The 19,435-nt window shown below is 37.2% G+C and overlaps 1 protein-coding gene across 16 annotated transcripts in view; it reads left to right on the top strand.

The window, feature by feature from the left end:
- CADPS (calcium dependent secretion activator) overlaps positions 1 to 19,435 on the top strand; it is a 472,594-nt gene that overhangs the window by 319,656 nt on the left and 133,503 nt on the right. For 15 of the 16 annotated variants that reach the window (XM_064367295.1, XM_064367298.1, XM_064367286.1 and 12 more), the window contains exons 11-13: positions 255 to 467; positions 14,231 to 14,367; positions 17,740 to 17,927. In XM_064367295.1, coding sequence (XP_064223365.1) covers positions 255 to 467; positions 14,231 to 14,367; positions 17,740 to 17,927 — 538 coding nt within the window. Of the gene's footprint in view, positions 1 to 254; positions 468 to 6,007; positions 6,020 to 14,230; positions 14,368 to 17,739; positions 17,928 to 19,435 lie in introns of all 16 variants that reach the window. The other variant, XM_064367294.1, reaches the window with a different exon arrangement.

Below are 19,435 nucleotides of genomic sequence, written 5' to 3'. Positions count from 1 at the left end.
AGCAAGCAGGCAGCCTGCTTGACAGTTCTATCCCCAGCAGGACACAAAAAAGATAAGAACTAGGCTCGGAGACACTTCTTCAACATCACAGTCCCACTCTGTGACCAAGTGAGTCTCAGAGTTCCCATCCTAAGTTAATCGCTACCCTCCTCTTCTGCCCCAAGGAAAAGCAGCAGAAACTGCTTTTCCAAGAGCTGAGTCCATTTGAGAATGTGGCAGCTCAGCTTAGTAGTTGTTACTCCCTTTTCTTCCAGGTTTGGAGGGTGGCCGAGCCTTCTTCAATGCCGTCAAGGAGGGAGACACAGTGATATTTGCAAGTGACGATGAACAAGACCGCATCCTGTGGGTCCAGGCCATGTATCGGGCCACGGGGCAGTCACACAAGCCTGTGCCCCCAACCCAAGTCCAGAAACTCAATGCCAAGGGAGGAAACGTGCCCCAGTTGGATGCCCCTATCTCTCAATTTTGTAAGTAAATATGCGGTTTTACAAAAATAACTCTGTAGAGTAAACCTTCCAAAGTTGAATTAGAAAACGTAGTTGCTTTTATATTTAAAATGTATAAAATCACGTTTGCTGAAAACATATAGTGAATTCAGGGGGAAAGTTGGGACAAATGTTAGTTGAAAGTAATTTTAAAGTGCAATACTTGACCTTCTCCCATGAGGGCTAAATGAAGGAAAGTGTATTTTAGGTGGACTTTTATCTCTGTTTTGGTGAGAGTATGGAATTCACAGCCAAACATGTATTTGTTTGAGTCCTTCAAATATAGTAGATTATGTATGTCCTTGCTTCATTTCTACCTATTAAAAGTAATTTAAAAATAGGGACGATTTGAAATCAACTTAAATCTGCAATTTAGAACCATTTAAAAATAAATGATGACATTATCACATGCAGTGAAAAAACAAAACATGGTACCTAAAATCCCATTCCGAGCTAAAATACCAGAGACCCAAAAATGAAACCGTCTCCTTAAACAGCCCCAGTTCATAGTCGAGTTTTTCCTCCTCTTATCTCTGCATACATTTAATTTCTTGCCCCTTTCCCATGTCTTCTACCTAAAATGGCTTTTATCTATCAATACTTCTGATACACAGGGTAAGGTGAAAGCCAGTACATGTTTGGAGACATTTATTAAAACAAAGAAAATGGAGAAATAATGTAATTCTTTTTTGTTCCAAACATTCATTCTAAATAGAATCTTTTGCCTTATGCTGAAAACAAGTCAATTAGAGATAATTCAGGTACAATAATTTTTAGCAATAATCATGATGGATTTTTTACTTTAGTATGGAATTCACTCATTCATTCTAGGTCACTGAGCAACTGTGTAGAGAAAAGACATGCTAATGAGAAGGACAGACAAGGTACCAGCTCCTATAATACCTGCATCCCACTGGGGAAGCCTAGATAGTAAACAAGTGAACAGATCAATAAAAGTTTCAGACACTGACTAGTAAATACCATGAAGTCACACATTTAATGGTGGCTGAGTGAGAAGGAGAAATGTTAGACAATCAAAGAAGCTTTCCCTGAGCTTAAGTTCAAATGATAGGTAGTCAGCTCCACAAATATTTGAGGAAAGAGAATTGCCGTTGAAGGAAAAGCAAACGCAGAGACTTAACCTCTAACACAGTGTTGCACAATCTCTCCTCTGCTGCTCTTAAATGAAATATGGATGTGGTGGAATGATTTTGCAGCTATAACTACTAAATAGAGGTAAACTTGCATTTCAGTGAATTCTACAGCCATGCCCACTTCTGTCAACAAGACTATATTCTTACACCTTGTGACACCCTTGCTGATCAGGAAATACAACTTCTTTTGGATTGCAAATTCTATCAGATGCTCCCAGGAATTCCTGTCCAGTACTGATGGTGATGCATGCCCTTGTGGAACAGTGTAAATAATCATATAATTACTGTGAGTTTCCACGCAGAAAATCATGAAAGAATAAGAAAGAGATTGGGGTAGGACTTGAGGGAAAAGGAGTAGCCCTCTGCCCACACCTACCACCAAGTTCTCCACTGTCTTCTTATATTCTCTAACATCTTCTGGCACTTAGGTTTACTTGGGAGCAGTAAAGAGAGTAATAGCTATTAGTTGAGATAAGTCATACCCAATATTTGTTTAATTGTTGTTTAAAAAAAAAAAACTATGACAAAAACCCCTCCTTCCACGTTGCCCAATATGGTCCTCAAGTTTTTTCTCCTCTTACTTCTGCATACATTTAATTTCTTGCCCCTTTTCCATGTTGTCTTGCTACCTAAAGTGGCTTTTATCTAACAATACTTCTGATACACAGGGTAAGGTGAGAGCCAGTACATGTTTGGAGACATTTATGAAAATAAAGAAAATGGAGAAACAAAGTAATTCATTTTTGTTCCAAACATTCGTTCTAAAAAGAATCTTTTGCCTTACGCTGAATATCAAGTCAATTAGAGATAACTCAGGTACAAGTTTCATTTTTAGCAATAATCATGATGATTTTTTAACTTCAGCATGGAACTCATTCATTTTAGGTTATTGAGCCACTGTGTAGAGATAAGACATGCTAATGAGAAGGGCAGACAAGGTACCAACTCTTATAATACCTGCATCCCAATGGGGAAGCCTAGATAATAAACAAGTGAACAGATAAATAAGAGAATTTCAGACACTGGTAAATACCATGAAGAATGTCATTTAGTGGTGACTGAGTGAGAAGGAGAGAGATTAATACATTTGGAAACAACACGTCCTTTCATAACCTCTTGAAAAGGAATTATCCATGTATCAGAAAAAAAAATTCTAATTATAATCATTCAAGTCAACCTCATAAAGCATGTATCTCAGGTGATATTTGGAAAATACTGGTCTTATTTCCAAATAATCTTCATTTCCTCTAAAGTCATTTCACCTTACATTCAGTGTCTCTGTTCTGTCATCTGCCCGGATGGTTTGCCATTGACCCCACTTTTTCCTCTCCAGTAAAAGGAAGAGGAAGGACATTGAGTAAAATTAGAGACAAGACAATGATTAAAAAAGGAAACCTGTGATGGAAGCTGCTGAAGAAGAGATGTCTCTTCATAAATGCACAGGGGCTTTTGATTGAGACTTCTCTCTGTGGATAGGATTCATTTAGTTGTGAAATTAGAATGCTAATTGTTAGGCATCAGCAGAAAGATTCCATTGAATACACACAGCTTGATGCATATCACTACTCTAGTTGAAACAGGGAACTTTTATTAAATGGAGCATCCAAAGCAATATCCTAAAAGTTAAAATTTGGGGAGTGAATGATATCATCCCTAGGGAATATATGTAAAGTAGGCTGAGAGATGAGTGAGAAAGCCAGATCAGGCATGCCTCTGGGATTTATCAGTACCTGATGGTAGATCTACCTGCTTCTCTACTGTCTCCTTTATCACTGCCTAGGAATAGGAGATCTCCAGAGAGCATGAGGCCCTGCTACATCTACTAGGTTCTAAAAGAACAAGCTACTACAGTCAGCTATGGAGACTGTGTAATGCAGGAAACACCTTGCACATACACAAAAATGTGAATGGCACACATTGTGTTCTGCAGTGCCCAGTCTGCACAACTGTACACAGTGGCCATGTAATAAATGGCAGCCCTCACCCAGAACTTCAGTCCAATAGCGTTGATCCCAGTCATCCTATGATTGCTCTTTATTATCCCTGCAACAGAGCCTCAACACTGCTCCAAATTCTATCTGTTGCTAGTTTAAACACTTAATAAAAACAGTAGCCAGAGTACCAGCCACTGTGGCATCTGTTCCTAGAATTTACAAGCCAGAAGAGAAAACCAGTTAGGATTTAATCAACCCAAACTTTATACCTGAGCGTCTACAAAAAGATCAAAAAAGGAACCAGGAATTTTACATTCCATAGTATCATTGGGTAGTTATGCCCAGCAACCAAAAAAAAAAGTGGCTAAATATGAGGGAGTACAGTCCTCCCTCAGTAGAAATTGGCTCCAGGACCCCCTGCAGCTACCAAAATCCATGGATTTTCAAGTCCCTTTTATATAATGGCATGCTATTTTTATATAACTTATACACATCCTCCCATATAATTTGAAACTTACCTAGATTACTTATAATACTGAATACAATGCAAATGCTCTGTAAATAGTTATTATACTGTATTTTTTAGGAAATAATGACCAAAACAAAATCTGTACATGTTCAGTACAAATGTAATTTTTTTCTGAATGTTTTCAGTCCACCACTAGTTGAATCCACGGATGCAGAACCCATGGATCCTGGAGGGCTCATTGTATATTATAATTTTCAGTGGAGTCTGCCACAGAATGGTGGTTAGTTCATAATTACTTCACAGCTGCTGTAATTTGTAAAATTTGAATGGCCACTACTAAATAGATTAAGCCTCACACATGGGTATCTCAGTCAAACCCACAGTGTTGATTCTTACTTAGGGTGACCAACCCATCCTGGTTTACCCAGGATGTCTCTGCTTTTAGCACTGAAAATCCTGTGTCCCAGGAAATCCCTCAATCCTGAGCAAAGCAGGATGGATTGGTCACCACATACTACAAAGCAAGAAAGATAAAAACAGTGGTAACATAGTTGTAAAGAACAAATTTCAGTTCTTCACTTACAGTTGGTTGCCAATCTATACATTGATTTATTTTAATCAACTCACATCACAAAAATTAAGTCAATCACAGATTCTCTAGCTAAGAAAAAAATGTTAAAAAAAAAAAAAAATCAAGTATTGCATTTTAAAAAGGTTTCCTTGACTTCCAAAAAGGTAAGGGTCGTTGTTAAGTACTTAACTCTGCACACATTTCCTTAAATCTTGTTCTTGAATATTTGTTCAAAGTACCTCTTGCCATTCTTACTAGTGAATAAGTTTTAAGAACATCCACCTTTCAGTGCCTTAACTTTATAATCGCCTTATTAGTATTTACAAGACAAATGGAAGCTATATAGAAATGGAAAGCTACATACAGAAGGGAAGCAATATGGAAATATTTGGGGCTAGAGAAAAATAAACAGCCCAGTCTTGTCATGTCACTGTCTGTTTAAGGGAAACTTAAGAATGGACCGTTTTTACAGTTTGGAAAACTTGGGAGTAATTGTGAGTTTATTTGGGTCTTTCTAAATTCAGTTTAGCAGTTTTTATTTTTTGCAATTTCAAAAGCTCAATTTTAAAATGAAAAGACATGTCTAAAAGAGTGGAGTAGGGTATTTATGTGGAATTGTAAAAACTGAAAAAATAGATCCTGCTATTCATTAGTTTGTGTGTGACTCTACAGAGATTTTTGGGAGGGTTTCACCAACCTTTAAAACTTTTTTGTTCTTTTGTAGTATTTTTGTGTGTGTCATCGTTGATTTAATTTTTTTCTTTTTTGTTAAAATTTAACAAAATGAAGTCAGTACCTAGCTATACAACTTTTTTAAACAAATACTTGCAATTCTCCAATTTTTAAAGCCAATGCTGCTTACCTTGGAAACAATGTCCAAATCTGTAGTTGAGTGTTCCACGATTTATTATGCCATGTGGCCTCTCATTGAGACACCTTATCCCCTGTTCATTATGTGTTAGTGGAACAGTAAAAATTAGTACCTCAATTCTCATTTGGATTAGGGTTGGGTGGGGGGACGAGGGCATTTTAAGCTTTGACATTTAGTCAATGGTTATTTAATATATCACTTGCAATAAGTCATTCTAATGTCTGTTTCTCAACTAATAACTGTTAATCACATCATAGAACCCCAAAGTTGGGTATTTTTGAGAATTGTTCTATTTTTTGCTACCACCTGAACGTCTTCAACGGTTAGAGGGATTTGGGTTACTGTTGGTTTGGGGGAGGTTGATTTTGTTTTTTTGTTTTGTTTCGTTTAAGTTTTCTTGTTCAATCTTTGCTCGAACCCAAGAACTTAGGCTGCTAGGTTAGAATCCTGTCTGCTTTCCTGAGCCTTGTTGCTAGTCTTTATGTTATTCTGGTTTGTTCCTTCTTACCCTGCTAACTTCTAGCTGGACTGAAGGGTAAGTGCTCCCCTATAGCTAGCACAGCTCAGATAATCAGACTAGATTATCTGACACCTGCAATGTGCTTCCCCACCCTTAAATCTTCCTCATGTCTAGACTTTGTAGTACAACTTTTCATGTTATTTTCCTGACCTTAGGTTTGAAATGTAAGCTTCCATACTGAAACTAGGATGCATGTGATGTGTGCATAATTGCCTCCTCTCCTTGGCTTTCATATTGGCATCAAATGATCCTCTGAGTAAAGCCAACCATTAACATCTAATTTTTTTATTCCAAGAATATTAATTAATATCATAACGAAATGGCAAATAATGCCTTTGTTTCATGGAATTCACAGCTACCTGACTGCTTAATGCCTGAAAACAGATCATTTTGCACTCTGATAATGTGTTGTTGTTGTTGTTGTTGTTATTTTCCCATTCCAAAGATTCGAATGGTCAGAGTACCGACGGTGTGGTAACCATGGATACCTTAAAAAATAAGTGGGGTAGGAAACCCAGAGATGTTAACTGAGCAAGACTGGAAGTAATTGTGAAATACAATTAAGAAAGTAAATGCATTATCTGAACACTAAAGAATTCATTCTACCTGGCTTAAGGGTGTGCTCTAATGTAAGACCCAATAGAGGATTAATTTTGAAAGGAGAGCTACAATACATGGGAATACCACACACAAAAACAGGAAATTAAGGACATGACTGAATCCATGTCGCTCATTTACAAATGCTTTGGATTCACAATCTTACAATGCCAAGGAGGGCTTTAACCTCTGGTCTCAAATGTCGTTCTGCTACTCCGCCAAGAACAATGACAACAATAACTTTTTTGACATCATTTGTATTTTTCTAAAAATACCCATGTAAGAGAAAAAGGAAACTTTACAACTTTAGAAAAATCTTTCTCTTCACTATTTGAATTATTAATAAAAAAAAGAACACACACTTCCTTAATTTATATAGAAAAAAGCTATCAACCAAAAATGTGTTGAGGAGACTTGACATTAGAGGGAGTTAGAAAAATTGGTCAAGAGAGCAGGCAAATATGTATTTGAGTATTCTGAATGCTAATTTAGAAGAAGTAGGTCATATCATTTCTCCTGACCATTTAATAATAATCTTTTCTTCAAATTCTTTTTTTTCCTTCTTTAATTTGCTTTTTCCTCCCTTTCTTTCTTTTTTCTTTTATTTTGCATAAATGTACCCCTGGCTAGCAGACAGACTTTTTTTTACCACTTCAAGCAGATACTTAATTTAACTTTACTTTTCTTGAATGTCTGATGAGGCATTTTAAAAGGCTTATCATAGAACGTAAACTTAGTGGGAATTTAGGATTTTGCTATACATTTTTTAAAGAATGAAAGAAAGGATGGATCAATAGATGACTGAATGAATTCTGTTCTAAACTAATTTACATGTATTTGCACAACAACGCATTGCTATCCTAGTAGATTTTTAAATAGTTGTTTGCCTTAATTCCTTTCTATAGTTTTATCTCATAAAATTTTTGCTGTATCTTCTTATATTGTCAACTTGCAGTTGCTACATTGCAGGAATGTGATATCAAATAATTAATTCAATATTAACATAATTCATATGACCCAAAGCTATACTGTAAACCATGTTCCTTTTCATTGTAAAAGGAAATCACTTTTTAAAACAATAGATTCCCACAATCAGGTCTAAAATTTTCCAAACACTGTAATTTGATCTAAACAGACCATATTAAATGAAGATTCACCTCACTGTTAACTACTTCAGACATACTTAACATATTATTTATTAGTTAGTTGAGTATTTTCATGCCCTATAGTGATTTATAGTAAGAGTATTAATCAGGTATAGAAAATTTATTTTTGCTCATGTTGGAGTGAATATAAAAACATTGAGTACTCTGTAAGTTAATATAACTACAGCAGGAAAAAACTAAGATCATTTATATATTTTGCTTGAGATCATTGACAAAATCTCTGTTATGATTTTTACTCAAAGCAGCTGTCTGACAAAGAATTATAGGAATTAACGTTGAAATAAATATCACACACTTATTTTCTTGGGAGTATTGCCATAGTAGTTTTAAATTCTCTGCATGATGCAGTGTGAGCCTTGAGAGCTTCCAAAGAAGCCATCCTCTCTTGACCATTCATATTAGCCCAATTTAGCTGAAGGGACCATGAAGGAATTAAGTTGTTTCTCAGTTAAGTGGTCCATCTGTGCCTCCGGGCAGCAGGCATGGGAGGACCAGTCTTTTGCTTGCTGTGCAGAGCTCAGGCAGGGCACAACATCCCCTTGTTACTTGACTATCCCAAGAAAAGCTCTTCTAGAAAAATCCGTAAACAACCAGCTGCCATCAATCATTGTCATTTCTTTATTTCATGTCTTCTGATGAGGCTGACTACTGTCATTGTTCGTTATTGTCCAAACCATACATTCACTCTTGTACTGTCAAGCAGATATGACAAGCACACATTTTCCATGTAAGAGAGATACAAAGTCACCTTTTAATTTGCAGTTTGGGTTCACAGATGACTTTAGAGTTGCATTAGCTATTCTCTTGCCTCTAGCATCCATCAGGAGTAGCAACAGCCATAACTGTGCTCTAAATTTCAATGTTAAAACAGCTACTTCTACCTTATTACAAAAGGGATTCATGAGAGAGAAGAACCTCTTTCAGACAATTTGTTAATAATACAATCATAATTATTTTCAACAAAGAATTTCTTTTTCACTAGCCTAGAAATATTTCCAGAATGTAATCTTATAAAATAAAAAGGTAGCTTTGACCTTTTATCTTCAATCCCTAAGCTGTTGGAGTAATAGGAAAATTTCAATAAAATAAAAATATGAAAACTATACTATTCTTCCTGGAAGATTACATTTATTTGCTAGACATTATTGCAAGCCTATCTAAAAATATATATGTTAGAAACAAGATCACATAAGTATTCTTGATATTGAGGTAATAGATCATGAAAAATAGTATATGGAAAAAAGGAAAAAGCTATCAAACATGAAATGAACCCAAATATCATGATCAAAGAACAACATAAATGACAGAGTAGTCAATTAGGGACCGTATCACTTGAATTTTAATGAATTAAATTAAATGAGGGTATACAACCCACATAATAGTATCACTTTAGGAACCAATGTTTTCCCAACATTCCTTAAATATCAAACCAAAATTGTTTCCAAGCAAACTTGGGGCCGAGGTTTAGACTAGTTTCTGCTTGAAAGTGCACCTGCTCTCCATAAGTCTGTGTGTTCATCAGCCTGCGTCTGTGTCGTGGATACCATTGACAGTGCTTGAAGTTTCTTAATGTAGGTACCAATATCAGCATTACCCATCCAAGCTTAGTTTGAAGTCAGTCTCCTATGCCCATGTCATAAAGGACTAAAAAATCCTTATGCTATTAAACCCCTGAAGTGAAACAGGTAGCAATGTTTGCAAGGTGTGTTGAATTATGCCCTAGATACAGAGCCTATAAAATCACGTAACTCACTCTCAGTACATCAGTACATTCAGAGCCCTTGCAGACCAAGCAGGACCTATGAACTACTTCCTAAGGCTAGGTCTGACAAAGGTAAAGATTGAAGTTGGTTCTTAAAATGTCAATCTTTGATTTCTAGAAAACTGATAAATACAGTTAATGAAAAAGAGCATTGGTATGCATCTTCCAAAGCAAGAGATCATCCAAACATCGCTGGGGTTTCAAGCAGCCGCTTTACCCTCCTAATTCTTTTTTGCTTAACCTGATGTTCAAATTTATTTTCATTCTCTTGACACATGCCAAATATTGGCAAAGGAAGTGATCCCACAATGTCCTGAATTCAGGAATTCACTCTTTCATGCTTCTTGCTCTGGGCTGTTTTCCCTCTGCTAATGTCAACACTGGAGTTTTCTTTTTCTTTAATCAACCAATTCCAATTGTTTGTACAGGGGGAAATGGAGTTGCAAGGAGCATTTATTTTTTATGTTTGACACTGTGGAAGAACAGACTGGGACAGTGCAAGAATGACTGTATGGTGTTGCTTGGGAAGCGCCCACAAGTACTTTGAAACAGAATTTGGAACAGCTGGACCACTGCAGTGTTTTATTTTAAAATAGACAACATATGTAATGCATATGGTCCTAGACATGTATGGAGACACAGGCAGACAATCTGAATGGTATCCAAAGACACCTGCACCTAGAATTCTGTTTCCTTCTATAAGATTTTTTTCCCCTAGGAGCACATGTTCCTACTTTTGGATTTGCAAGATACCATCTGAATCCCCATGTGTGTGACTCCTTAATAAAGTCAATGGGAAGTTTCCTGGGATGAAGGTGTCAGAGTAAGTCAGTTAATAACCCCTCCTGAGGACCTGGCTCCTCTAAGAGCTGGCAGAGGAAATAACAGATTAGAAACTTGCCCTCAAGGAACATGATATCTACCAAGGGATTCAATTTTATGTCTGTGTCTTGACCACAGAGAAACTGGAACATAACCCAATGAAAACACAGAGACAGGACGTAGGAATTGGTTATAGAGGGGCAGAAAAGAAACATAAAGCAGAGAGAAAGGGAAGGCCTCCCAGCTTTGTAGAAATGATAAGGTTTAAGAAGCAAAGAAGTAATAGAACATTAGCTATACATTCAGAGACATCCTGGCTCACTAAGAACTAGAAACAAACTGGCTTTTCGAACACTAAAGATCCTGCTTGTTTACTCCTACCTAATGTTTATTGAGACCTTAATATATGCCCGGGCCCTAGGTACTTACCGGGTACTTCTCATCAGATCCTCTCAATAGTCCTCTGAGGTAGACTTGAATATTACCTTCAATTTACAAATGAGGCCAACGAGGCCCAGAGGCATTAAGCAACCTGCCTCATATCACATACCTAGTAGTGGCAGAGCTAGTCTCAAATATATTGTTTGTGACCTGCCTAGACCAGGTCACTTAACTACTTGCTATGCTAGCTCCCATTAAATAAGCTGTTTCCAGTGAATTTAGTATATAAGTATTCCACAAAATCAAGACATAAAAATATTTGTTAGTAGAGTGAATTTCTGTATTCTGATAAGATAAACACATTATTTTAATAAATACGTATTTAGTACCTACTATGTGCCAAGTACTGTTCCAGGGCTGGGAATGTAGCAAAAACAAAAACTACCAAAGCCCCTGCTTGGATAAGCTTAAACATCAGAGGTTTTTCATTAACACCTTGAAAACGCACTCCCGGCTTACTCCTCCCCTTTTTTTTTTTTTTTTTTTTTTTACAATATAATAAGCTCAGTAAATATAAGCTCAATGAAACTCAAAAGATTTTGTGGGAGCCAGCCACTCTTGTAAATGCTCTTGAGTTGTTGAAACCATTAGACTAATGAGCCCAATTCTGAGTAAATGATAATTTGGGACAAGTAAAATCCAGAGGCTGCTCACTTTACTTGCTGGAAATTCCCACCACATTAAGCTCCATTCCACACATCGTGTGCAAGGGATCTTAAGGATCATTAAATTACAGCCGATGACAGCAGGAAGGGAACTGAAAATTCAGCTCCTCTTACACACAGGGAAACTGATGCTCAGAGAGATAAACAATTCAGCCAACATCCTACAGTTATTTTAAAACAGAGCTCAAACTAAAATCCAGACCTCCTAAATCCAGACCTGGGATCATGCTACAAGTGGATCAGGAGAAAGAGGAAAGAAAGGAAGAAGGGAAAAGGAAGTTTTATGTTGACGTTACTTTTTGAAAATGAAAGCAGGCTGATTTTAGGCTTATTCTTCTATAAGGTTGCTTTAAAATGTTAGTAAAAAATGAAATTGTTCTTTAGATTTACTCTTAGCCTAGAATTCGCACCACAAAGCTGCATTCATTGAGCCATTGTGATGGATTGAGGGGTGGGGAGTGGGTCTGAGTCCAGGTCTTCATAGAGGAGCCAAGTCGCTCTTTCAGATCCATTTTTCTAGTGGCCAGCAACACGAAATAGGTCATCAGCAAAGTTTTCAAGAGTTTCAACAAATAAACAGAGTAAGAAACTTGAAACATGTGCCATATTCTTTTATCAGCTACAAAAGAGCCCCCCTCTCCCTGAGCTAAATGACCAGTTGTACCATCATAATTGAAGAGCAATAAAATAGCCAAGCCAAACTGGCAGAGAAAGGCTCCGGCCGGTTTGTCAGCTTGCAGCCTTTTCTGAGAAATCCAAGAGCAAGAAGCTGCTGCTAGCCAAAATGCCTGATCTATCTGTTAAAATTGGGAGGCGAGAGATGGATAAGGCTTTTTATGAGGATGAAACAGCATGAGCAATTCATGTGTACCCCACGCTTAGTTTTTCCCGAGTTAAATTGATCTGGGACTGACAGGTTGGAGGTGAGAGGGCAGAATCTATCATCAGAGGGGATAGAGAAATGTCACCTGGATTGCAGGAGTGTCATCATGCCAGGGGAGACTACAGTCGGAGCAGGTTTAAGACACTTGCCTTGGGCCGGAGGAGTCACACACATGCCCTGGAAGCAGCTAGCTTTCCCCCCAGCGACAACTGCCTGGCCATCCTAAGTCAAAGAAGAAACGTAGTTTGTAGACCAAACAACCAAACTGAAAGAAGCCTCCTAGATTGAAGCAGCCAACCTCAAGCTGAAAACACTTTGCTGAGGATCAATCGGAGTCAGTTAATGCAGCAAGGAGGATTCTCTCATATTCTCTAATATAATTCCCGCACATGTGATATCCTTTCCAAAAGCTGTGTTTTATTATTTTAATGGAGTGATTTGGCTGTTAAAATACACATTCTTCAACTAGCCTTCTGGAAACCGTTGCTTCTGTGAGTCTTGGGCATAAACGACACATCTCATTCAAACACAAACCACTTGCTGCTTCTGTAACGAATGACAATATTATTTTTAAAATCTAACAATAAGGAGGTATAAATCTGACAATACCATGCATTTAGGTTTGAATGATTTATTAATATACTATCAATAATAAAAGGAGAAATCATCATTTGAAAGTCACACTGCTAATCATCACCCAAGCTAACAGCCGTACCCTAAGCCTGGGAGAGGGAAAGAAAAGCTGCCTGGGACCGAGGCCACATATGAAAATATTACCCAAACTACTCCCAAGTCAGAAATCGATTTTTCCCATGTCCTGACAGCATCGCTAGTTCCTGGCAGGTCCCCGTGTTCCAGTAGAATGTTGCATGCAAGAGGGTGAATAAAATCTTTTGCTTGATTTGATATAAGATTCTTTTTCTCCATAGTCTGCATATCAGGAGAGTCAGTAAAGATGAGGTGGAGTGAGTCAATTTCTTTAATGGAGAGCACCTTCATTCCTGCCGCTTTAGGATTTGCCTGGTCACACGCGAGTTGAATTCTATGACTTATTTTGCCAGTTGAGTATAGTGTATTTTAGTTACACATGTTGAGATTAATCAGTTAGCCCTTAGGAGGTTTTGCCTACAGCCTTCACCCCGTAAGGAAAAGTGTGAATACATTGAGACTGTCAATTCACAATAAATGGCAGATCATAGCCCTTGCTGAGTAAATCTGTTTGTCTCTTTCCTAAGCTTTGCTAACTGAGTAAGCACACTATAAGGCAATGTCCCTGATTATCACAAACTAAATTCCCATTTAACTTAATCTCCAGGTTTCAATGAAAATCTTTTTTTTTTTTTTAATTTGGAGGGTGGGGACTCAAACCTTTTATGAAACCAAATTGGCAACGGGGATTTGGAAGAAGAGGATACAAATATTGTCACTTTGCTGAAAATCAGCATAACCCTTTTTCCAGATAATCCCAATAATTGCAGAGAAATTGCTGTAGACATAACCACTGGAATGGCAGAATCTATTAAAAACCTACAAAGCTAAATAGGCTATCTTAAGCAAAGATCCGATCTGCTTTCAGTGTTTGGTGAAATGCAGGCGAACTGACGGTCTTGTGCTTAGTTTTTAAAGAACAACATAAATGCACTGGAAATGTGATCATTTGATAAACATGTTGATGCCAATATATTTTTGCCTAAATGCAATAAACTCACCAGTAAGTGATGCAAGTTGACAATGGGAGGTAAAAAGAATATCTTGGGGATGTTAGTGGGAAGCAACGGGGAAACAGCTAACGTTCATAATGTCTAGTGAATTCCTGTGTATTTGAAATGTCAAAGAAAATGTGATGTGTTTCTCTAAATTGTGTCTCTCTCTACATGTATAAATGAACAGACGCAGATAGAGCTCAAAAACATGGCATGGATGAATTTATCTCTTCCAACCCCTGTAACTTTGACCACGCTTCCCTCTTTGAGATGGTACAACGCCTTACTTTGGATCACAGACTTAATGATTCCTATTCTTGCCTGGCAAGTATATTCTTTGGTCTACAGCAATTTAAACATTACATTTTTTTCATTTAAATATTTCTCTACCTTTATGTCAGAAGCTCTTTTCTCCATTACAAAATCCCTTTAACAATTATAAATGTGTTTCCGATTTCCTGGGTTGAGATAGTTTTACTTACCAAAGAAACAAGACTGAGCAGGAGGAAGTTATCAGTAGAAACAGATCCAATTCCCCAGCCTCCCTATCTTAGCTTCCCCCTTTTCAGCTGCTACATGAGAAATATTCTCAAGAGGGTAATCGAGTTTGGCACCTGCTTGTGGAGAACTTGTAAAAATTGCCTCAGTAGCTTAGAGTTTACGATGCCCTTCCCTCCCCATCCCAGACCTGGTAATCCTATCTCATTAAATGAATGTATTCTCTCTGTGTATTTTCTTAAAGGTTAAAATGATTTGTAAATAAACTTTATTTTTCATAAGCTAAATTGATTTGGGTTTGTTTGTTTGGATGACTTTTTTTTTTCTTCACAATATTCGCAGCATTTTTTTCACCCTTTGAGAGAATTTTTTTTATGGTGCTTAGATATTTGGAAATTCAGCTATCTATCCAGCAGGAGTATCAATATTTCCTGAAATCCTATTTTAAAGCTAGATATAAATGATTTAAATTCAAGGGAGTGCTATTATATCTTTATTGAATTTCTGAAGATACATTTTTGGCTTTAAACTATCAAATTCAAAAGTCTAAAAAAAGACCCAACTTACTTCCTTCTCAAGCCATAAATTGTTATTTCATTTCTTAAAGGTATGCTATTAATCCCACTTTATAGATGGGAAAGATGAGAGAAAAAGATGAAATGTCTTTATATAGAGGAAAATTCTCATCCCTGATTCTAAACACTGAAGTTAATATATATAATATTTATACTATATAATAACTAGGGTTAGCATATTATTGATACTAATATGTATAATGACATATACATATACTTCTCTAAATGACATAGCTGTATCATAACTCTATTCTAACTAATTTTTATTTTAAATTTCTTTATTTTTTGTACCAAAAGCCAAGATATAAAAAAAAAATTGTAGATAAAATAGTCTTAAAAACAGAAACAGAATTATGTGGAATAATTTATTAATCTGTATCTCATGAAAGATTCATTGATTATCTCAGGTTTAGAATTCCTTCATCAAAAGCATCTGAACTTTGCCAAATTGGAAAGGAACACATCACTTTGACTTAAAAAAAAAAAAAAAGAAAAGAAAAAAAGCTTACCTTGCATTGCAAGGCAATTTTTTCTCAAATATGGTTTGTACAATTATGTGATTGTTCACATAATTATAAATGGCATTCATGAAACTTGTAAGAATATGCCTCTGAACTTAAATCATTCCCGTGTGTATATAATCACTATTCCCTTAAGGAATTTTTTGAGGTACATTATTTTCAAGACTTTTTTCACATTATCATTTTTTAAAACAATTTTCTTTGTTTTAAGATTCACTGTGAAGAAGAGTTTATAAATTAGACCAGAAATGAAATATTCAAACTTGCTTTCCATTAGTTACTTACAGGCTTAACATCATGGTCCAAAATCTAAAATTAATTATGAATAGCATAAAACAGCTTCCTTCCCCATTTGTATACCTGTATATATTAGTCATTATTCCAAAATTTCAGAAAATAACAGAAATTAAAAGGACCTTATCTCATGCCTCTATATATTCCATTTTCTCATTATTACAATCTTTTTTTCAGTTAGTTTTGGAGACCGACCAGCAGGGATACATAAATTTTTCTGTGTCTTCGACTGAGTTCCTAATTGATATTTCTTCAACTCTTTTCAAAGCAGCTATTTTGGCATCTACAAAAGACTTGGTGTCATCTGAGTCGTAGAAAATATATTTTAATCTTTCACAGCAGTGTTGTTTCTAAGATTTAGCATTTGGGGTAGCAGATGGAGTGGCAAAGAAGTTGCCTATAGGGGCAGCCCACTGCCTCGACTACTCTCCGCCCTCTGCAGTAACTTATAATTTGAAATAGGAAAGATGCCGTCTCTCGTTGGATGCATCACTGAGCTGCATGTTGTCAATTGAAGATTCTCAGATCCCTAATACAAGATTAGAGTGTTGCAAAGGCCTCTCTCGCTGTACTTCTGTGGCCTCTACCTGGCCCCTACTCGCTTTCTCTTTTTGCCTTTTCTCTCCCAAGATGGGGCAATATTCAAAAGATAACTCAGAGAAGACCCTCAAAGTAAAATTAAGTTTATATTTAAAATAGCCCCAAATTTCCAGCTTACAAAATATCACCTAAATTGATTGATTTCTTGCTTTGAACAGACCCTGAAACCAGAAAATGCAATTTGATTTCAGGCTCTGCCTGAATGGCAACTCACTTGGCCTTTCTGAGCACCTGTTTTCTTAAGTGCATAATGGGGGTAGCAATTTCCATCTCATCATGCCACCAAATCTGCTCTAAATTGGAGATCTGAATTCCCATTCTCTTGTATAGCAGAGTTTGGACTGGTCCCATAGCAAGCAAAATAAATAATAAAAATACAAACAATTACCAGAAGAGAAAATAAAACTCTAAACCAGAACCCAAGAAGTTCCTCTCAGTTTAATGGAATTGTATCTGATTCACAACTTGAAAACTAAGTCATGCTGTTCTCTTTGGAGACTTACGTTATTACCTTCATTTAAAAATTTTTAAAACACTCCTTCCAAAGTGAAAGGATTTATGAAGTCCTGGCATGTGTGTAGACCAACCCTAAAATTTCCTGATGCTCTAGAGTAGAGAAAACAAGAAGACTTGGAATAAGACAGCTGGATTTGAGTCCTGCCTCTGTTTTGTATTTTCTGTGTGAGTCACTTAACAACTAGGATTTCCATTTTCGTATCTATGAAATAAACCTTCTCTGTCTACCTTACAGAGTTGCTATAGGGCTCATCTGAAAGTTCTCTGCTAAGTGTAAAGTTCTATATCAATGTAGAGCATTAATGTCATGATTTCTTCTTTATCAGTAACCATGACTTTGCCACATCCCCACCCCAGTACTTCTTTAATTTGTATGGTTCAGTGTTTGAGCAATAGGTAAGACTGTTTCTGGAACCATGCTGTCTGCTAATCCTTCTCCATCACTAACTAGGAAATTTTATGTCTTTCCTGAACTCAATCTTTCCAACCATGTAACAGGGATAACAGAATGTACCTTATAGGTCCATTGTGAGGACTAAACCACAATGTGTTGTGGACAGTGGCTGACGTGTCATAATCAATCAGGAAGTGTTAGCTCCGGCTATTTTTCAGTCCCCTTCTCCAGCCCAACTCTAGCAGCTCCCCAGAAAACAACCTGTATTTAAAAGAAAGTCTCTCCTTTCTTTATATAGGGCTGGTTCAGTCCTGGCCAGGTGTTTGTACTAGACGAGTATTGCGCCCGAAATGGAGTCCGGGGGTGTCACCGACATCTCTGCTACCTCAGAGACTTGCTTGAACGGGCAGAAAATGGCGCCATGATCGACCCCACCCTTCTTCACTACAGCTTTGCCTTCTGTGCTTCCCATGTCCATGGGAACAGGTAAGTGGGTGTTTGTGTGTCTAGAGGTGATCCTTAAGAAAAGGCACTGGCAATGGTTTACGGCTGGTCTTGCTTTTAGTATCTGTTTGTCCTCATTCCTCAGTAGTATGCACACATGTACACATACACACTGGACATGCACACACACACACACACACACACACACAAAGGGCACTAACTTACTTTCTTCTTAAAATAAATGGCAAGCAGGGTTTCTAGGGCAAGCTCGGAAGTTATGCCAATCCAGGTTCAAATCATAGTTCTTCCATTTACTGGCAATAACCCTGGTTGGTAATTAAGCCCTATGTGCCACAGTTTTCTCATCTGTAAAATGGGATGATTGTGTCCCCCATTTGTTGTCTCTTAACAACAAATGGGTTTGTTAAGAGAATGCAAGTACATATAAAGGGCTCAACATAGTGTCTGAAACATGGCAAAAACAATAAATACTTGCCTTTATTTTTGTTATTTATTCCATAATTGCTTAATGAAGACTTCCTTAGTATCAATCACTCTGGTACACATTTAGTATATGTGGTGAGTAAAAGCCAGACATCAAACAAGGGCAGAGTTACATTCAGATTGGCGCTCTGACTCTGAGGAAAGGGAATAAAATTCCATGACAGAATTTAATAAAGAAACATGACTCAGATGGAATGACAAGATGGCAAGGAGGGCCTCCCTGAGGAAGTGATGCTGGAGCTGAGAACTAAAGCATGTGTAGGAGTTGAGTGGTTCCAGGCAAAAGGAACAGCATGTACAAATGTCCTGCAGAAGAAGGAAGCCAAGTACATTTCCAGATCTGAAGCAAGCTAGGTGAAGCTGGAAGGCAAAGATGATGATAACACTTTTAATTTAACCATAGAGCCTGGAAGAACTTTTGAGATCACAGTCTAATCAACCCCCTCATTTTGTAGGTTTTATATACAAGCCCAGAACGTCAAGTCTCCTGACTCTGTACTAAGTACTCTCTTTCTTTAGACCTTGCCCAGCTCCTGGAGGAAAAGATCCATGTTCTGAATAATGCAAAGCAGCAAATAATTTAAGAACATTGCCATTTGGCTCTGGAGACATGGAATAAATTTCCACGCTGCCACAGCCAGTTAGTTTACTATCTCAATGTATGTAGCCTTGCATTAGTATGAAGACAAGCCTATATTATCCCAAAGTTCCCCAGCCAACAGCCAGCAAAGCCACACCCAGGGAACACTAGGTGGCTTCAGAAACCCAGCCTCAGATGCAAAAGTCACTGCTCTGGAGAAATCCACATGTGGGAGAATCCAGAATTGACTACATTTATTTTAAATCAGAACTGTGCCAGTCATCTTCATCTTTGCAAGCTATACGACGGAAATCTCTGTAGGATTTTTCTGTGCTTTTCCTCCTTCTAGCACTGGTGTATTTTTATAAAATGCAACTTCAACATTTAGAGCTAGATAACAATAGCATTGTAGGTTTGAATATTTAACAGGCAACAAGGTTATCATCACCTCCCATTGTTATAAGGT

The sequence above is a fragment of the Aotus nancymaae genome, unplaced genomic scaffold, assembly GCF_030222135.1.
Source record: "Aotus nancymaae isolate 86718 unplaced genomic scaffold, 86718_ANA_hifiasm-v0.15.2.pri h1tg000067l, whole genome shotgun sequence".
NCBI lineage: Eukaryota > Metazoa > Chordata > Mammalia > Primates > Aotidae > Aotus > Aotus nancymaae.
The sequence above is the reverse complement of the archived record's forward strand: the minus strand, read 5'-3'. Positions and strand labels throughout refer to the sequence as shown.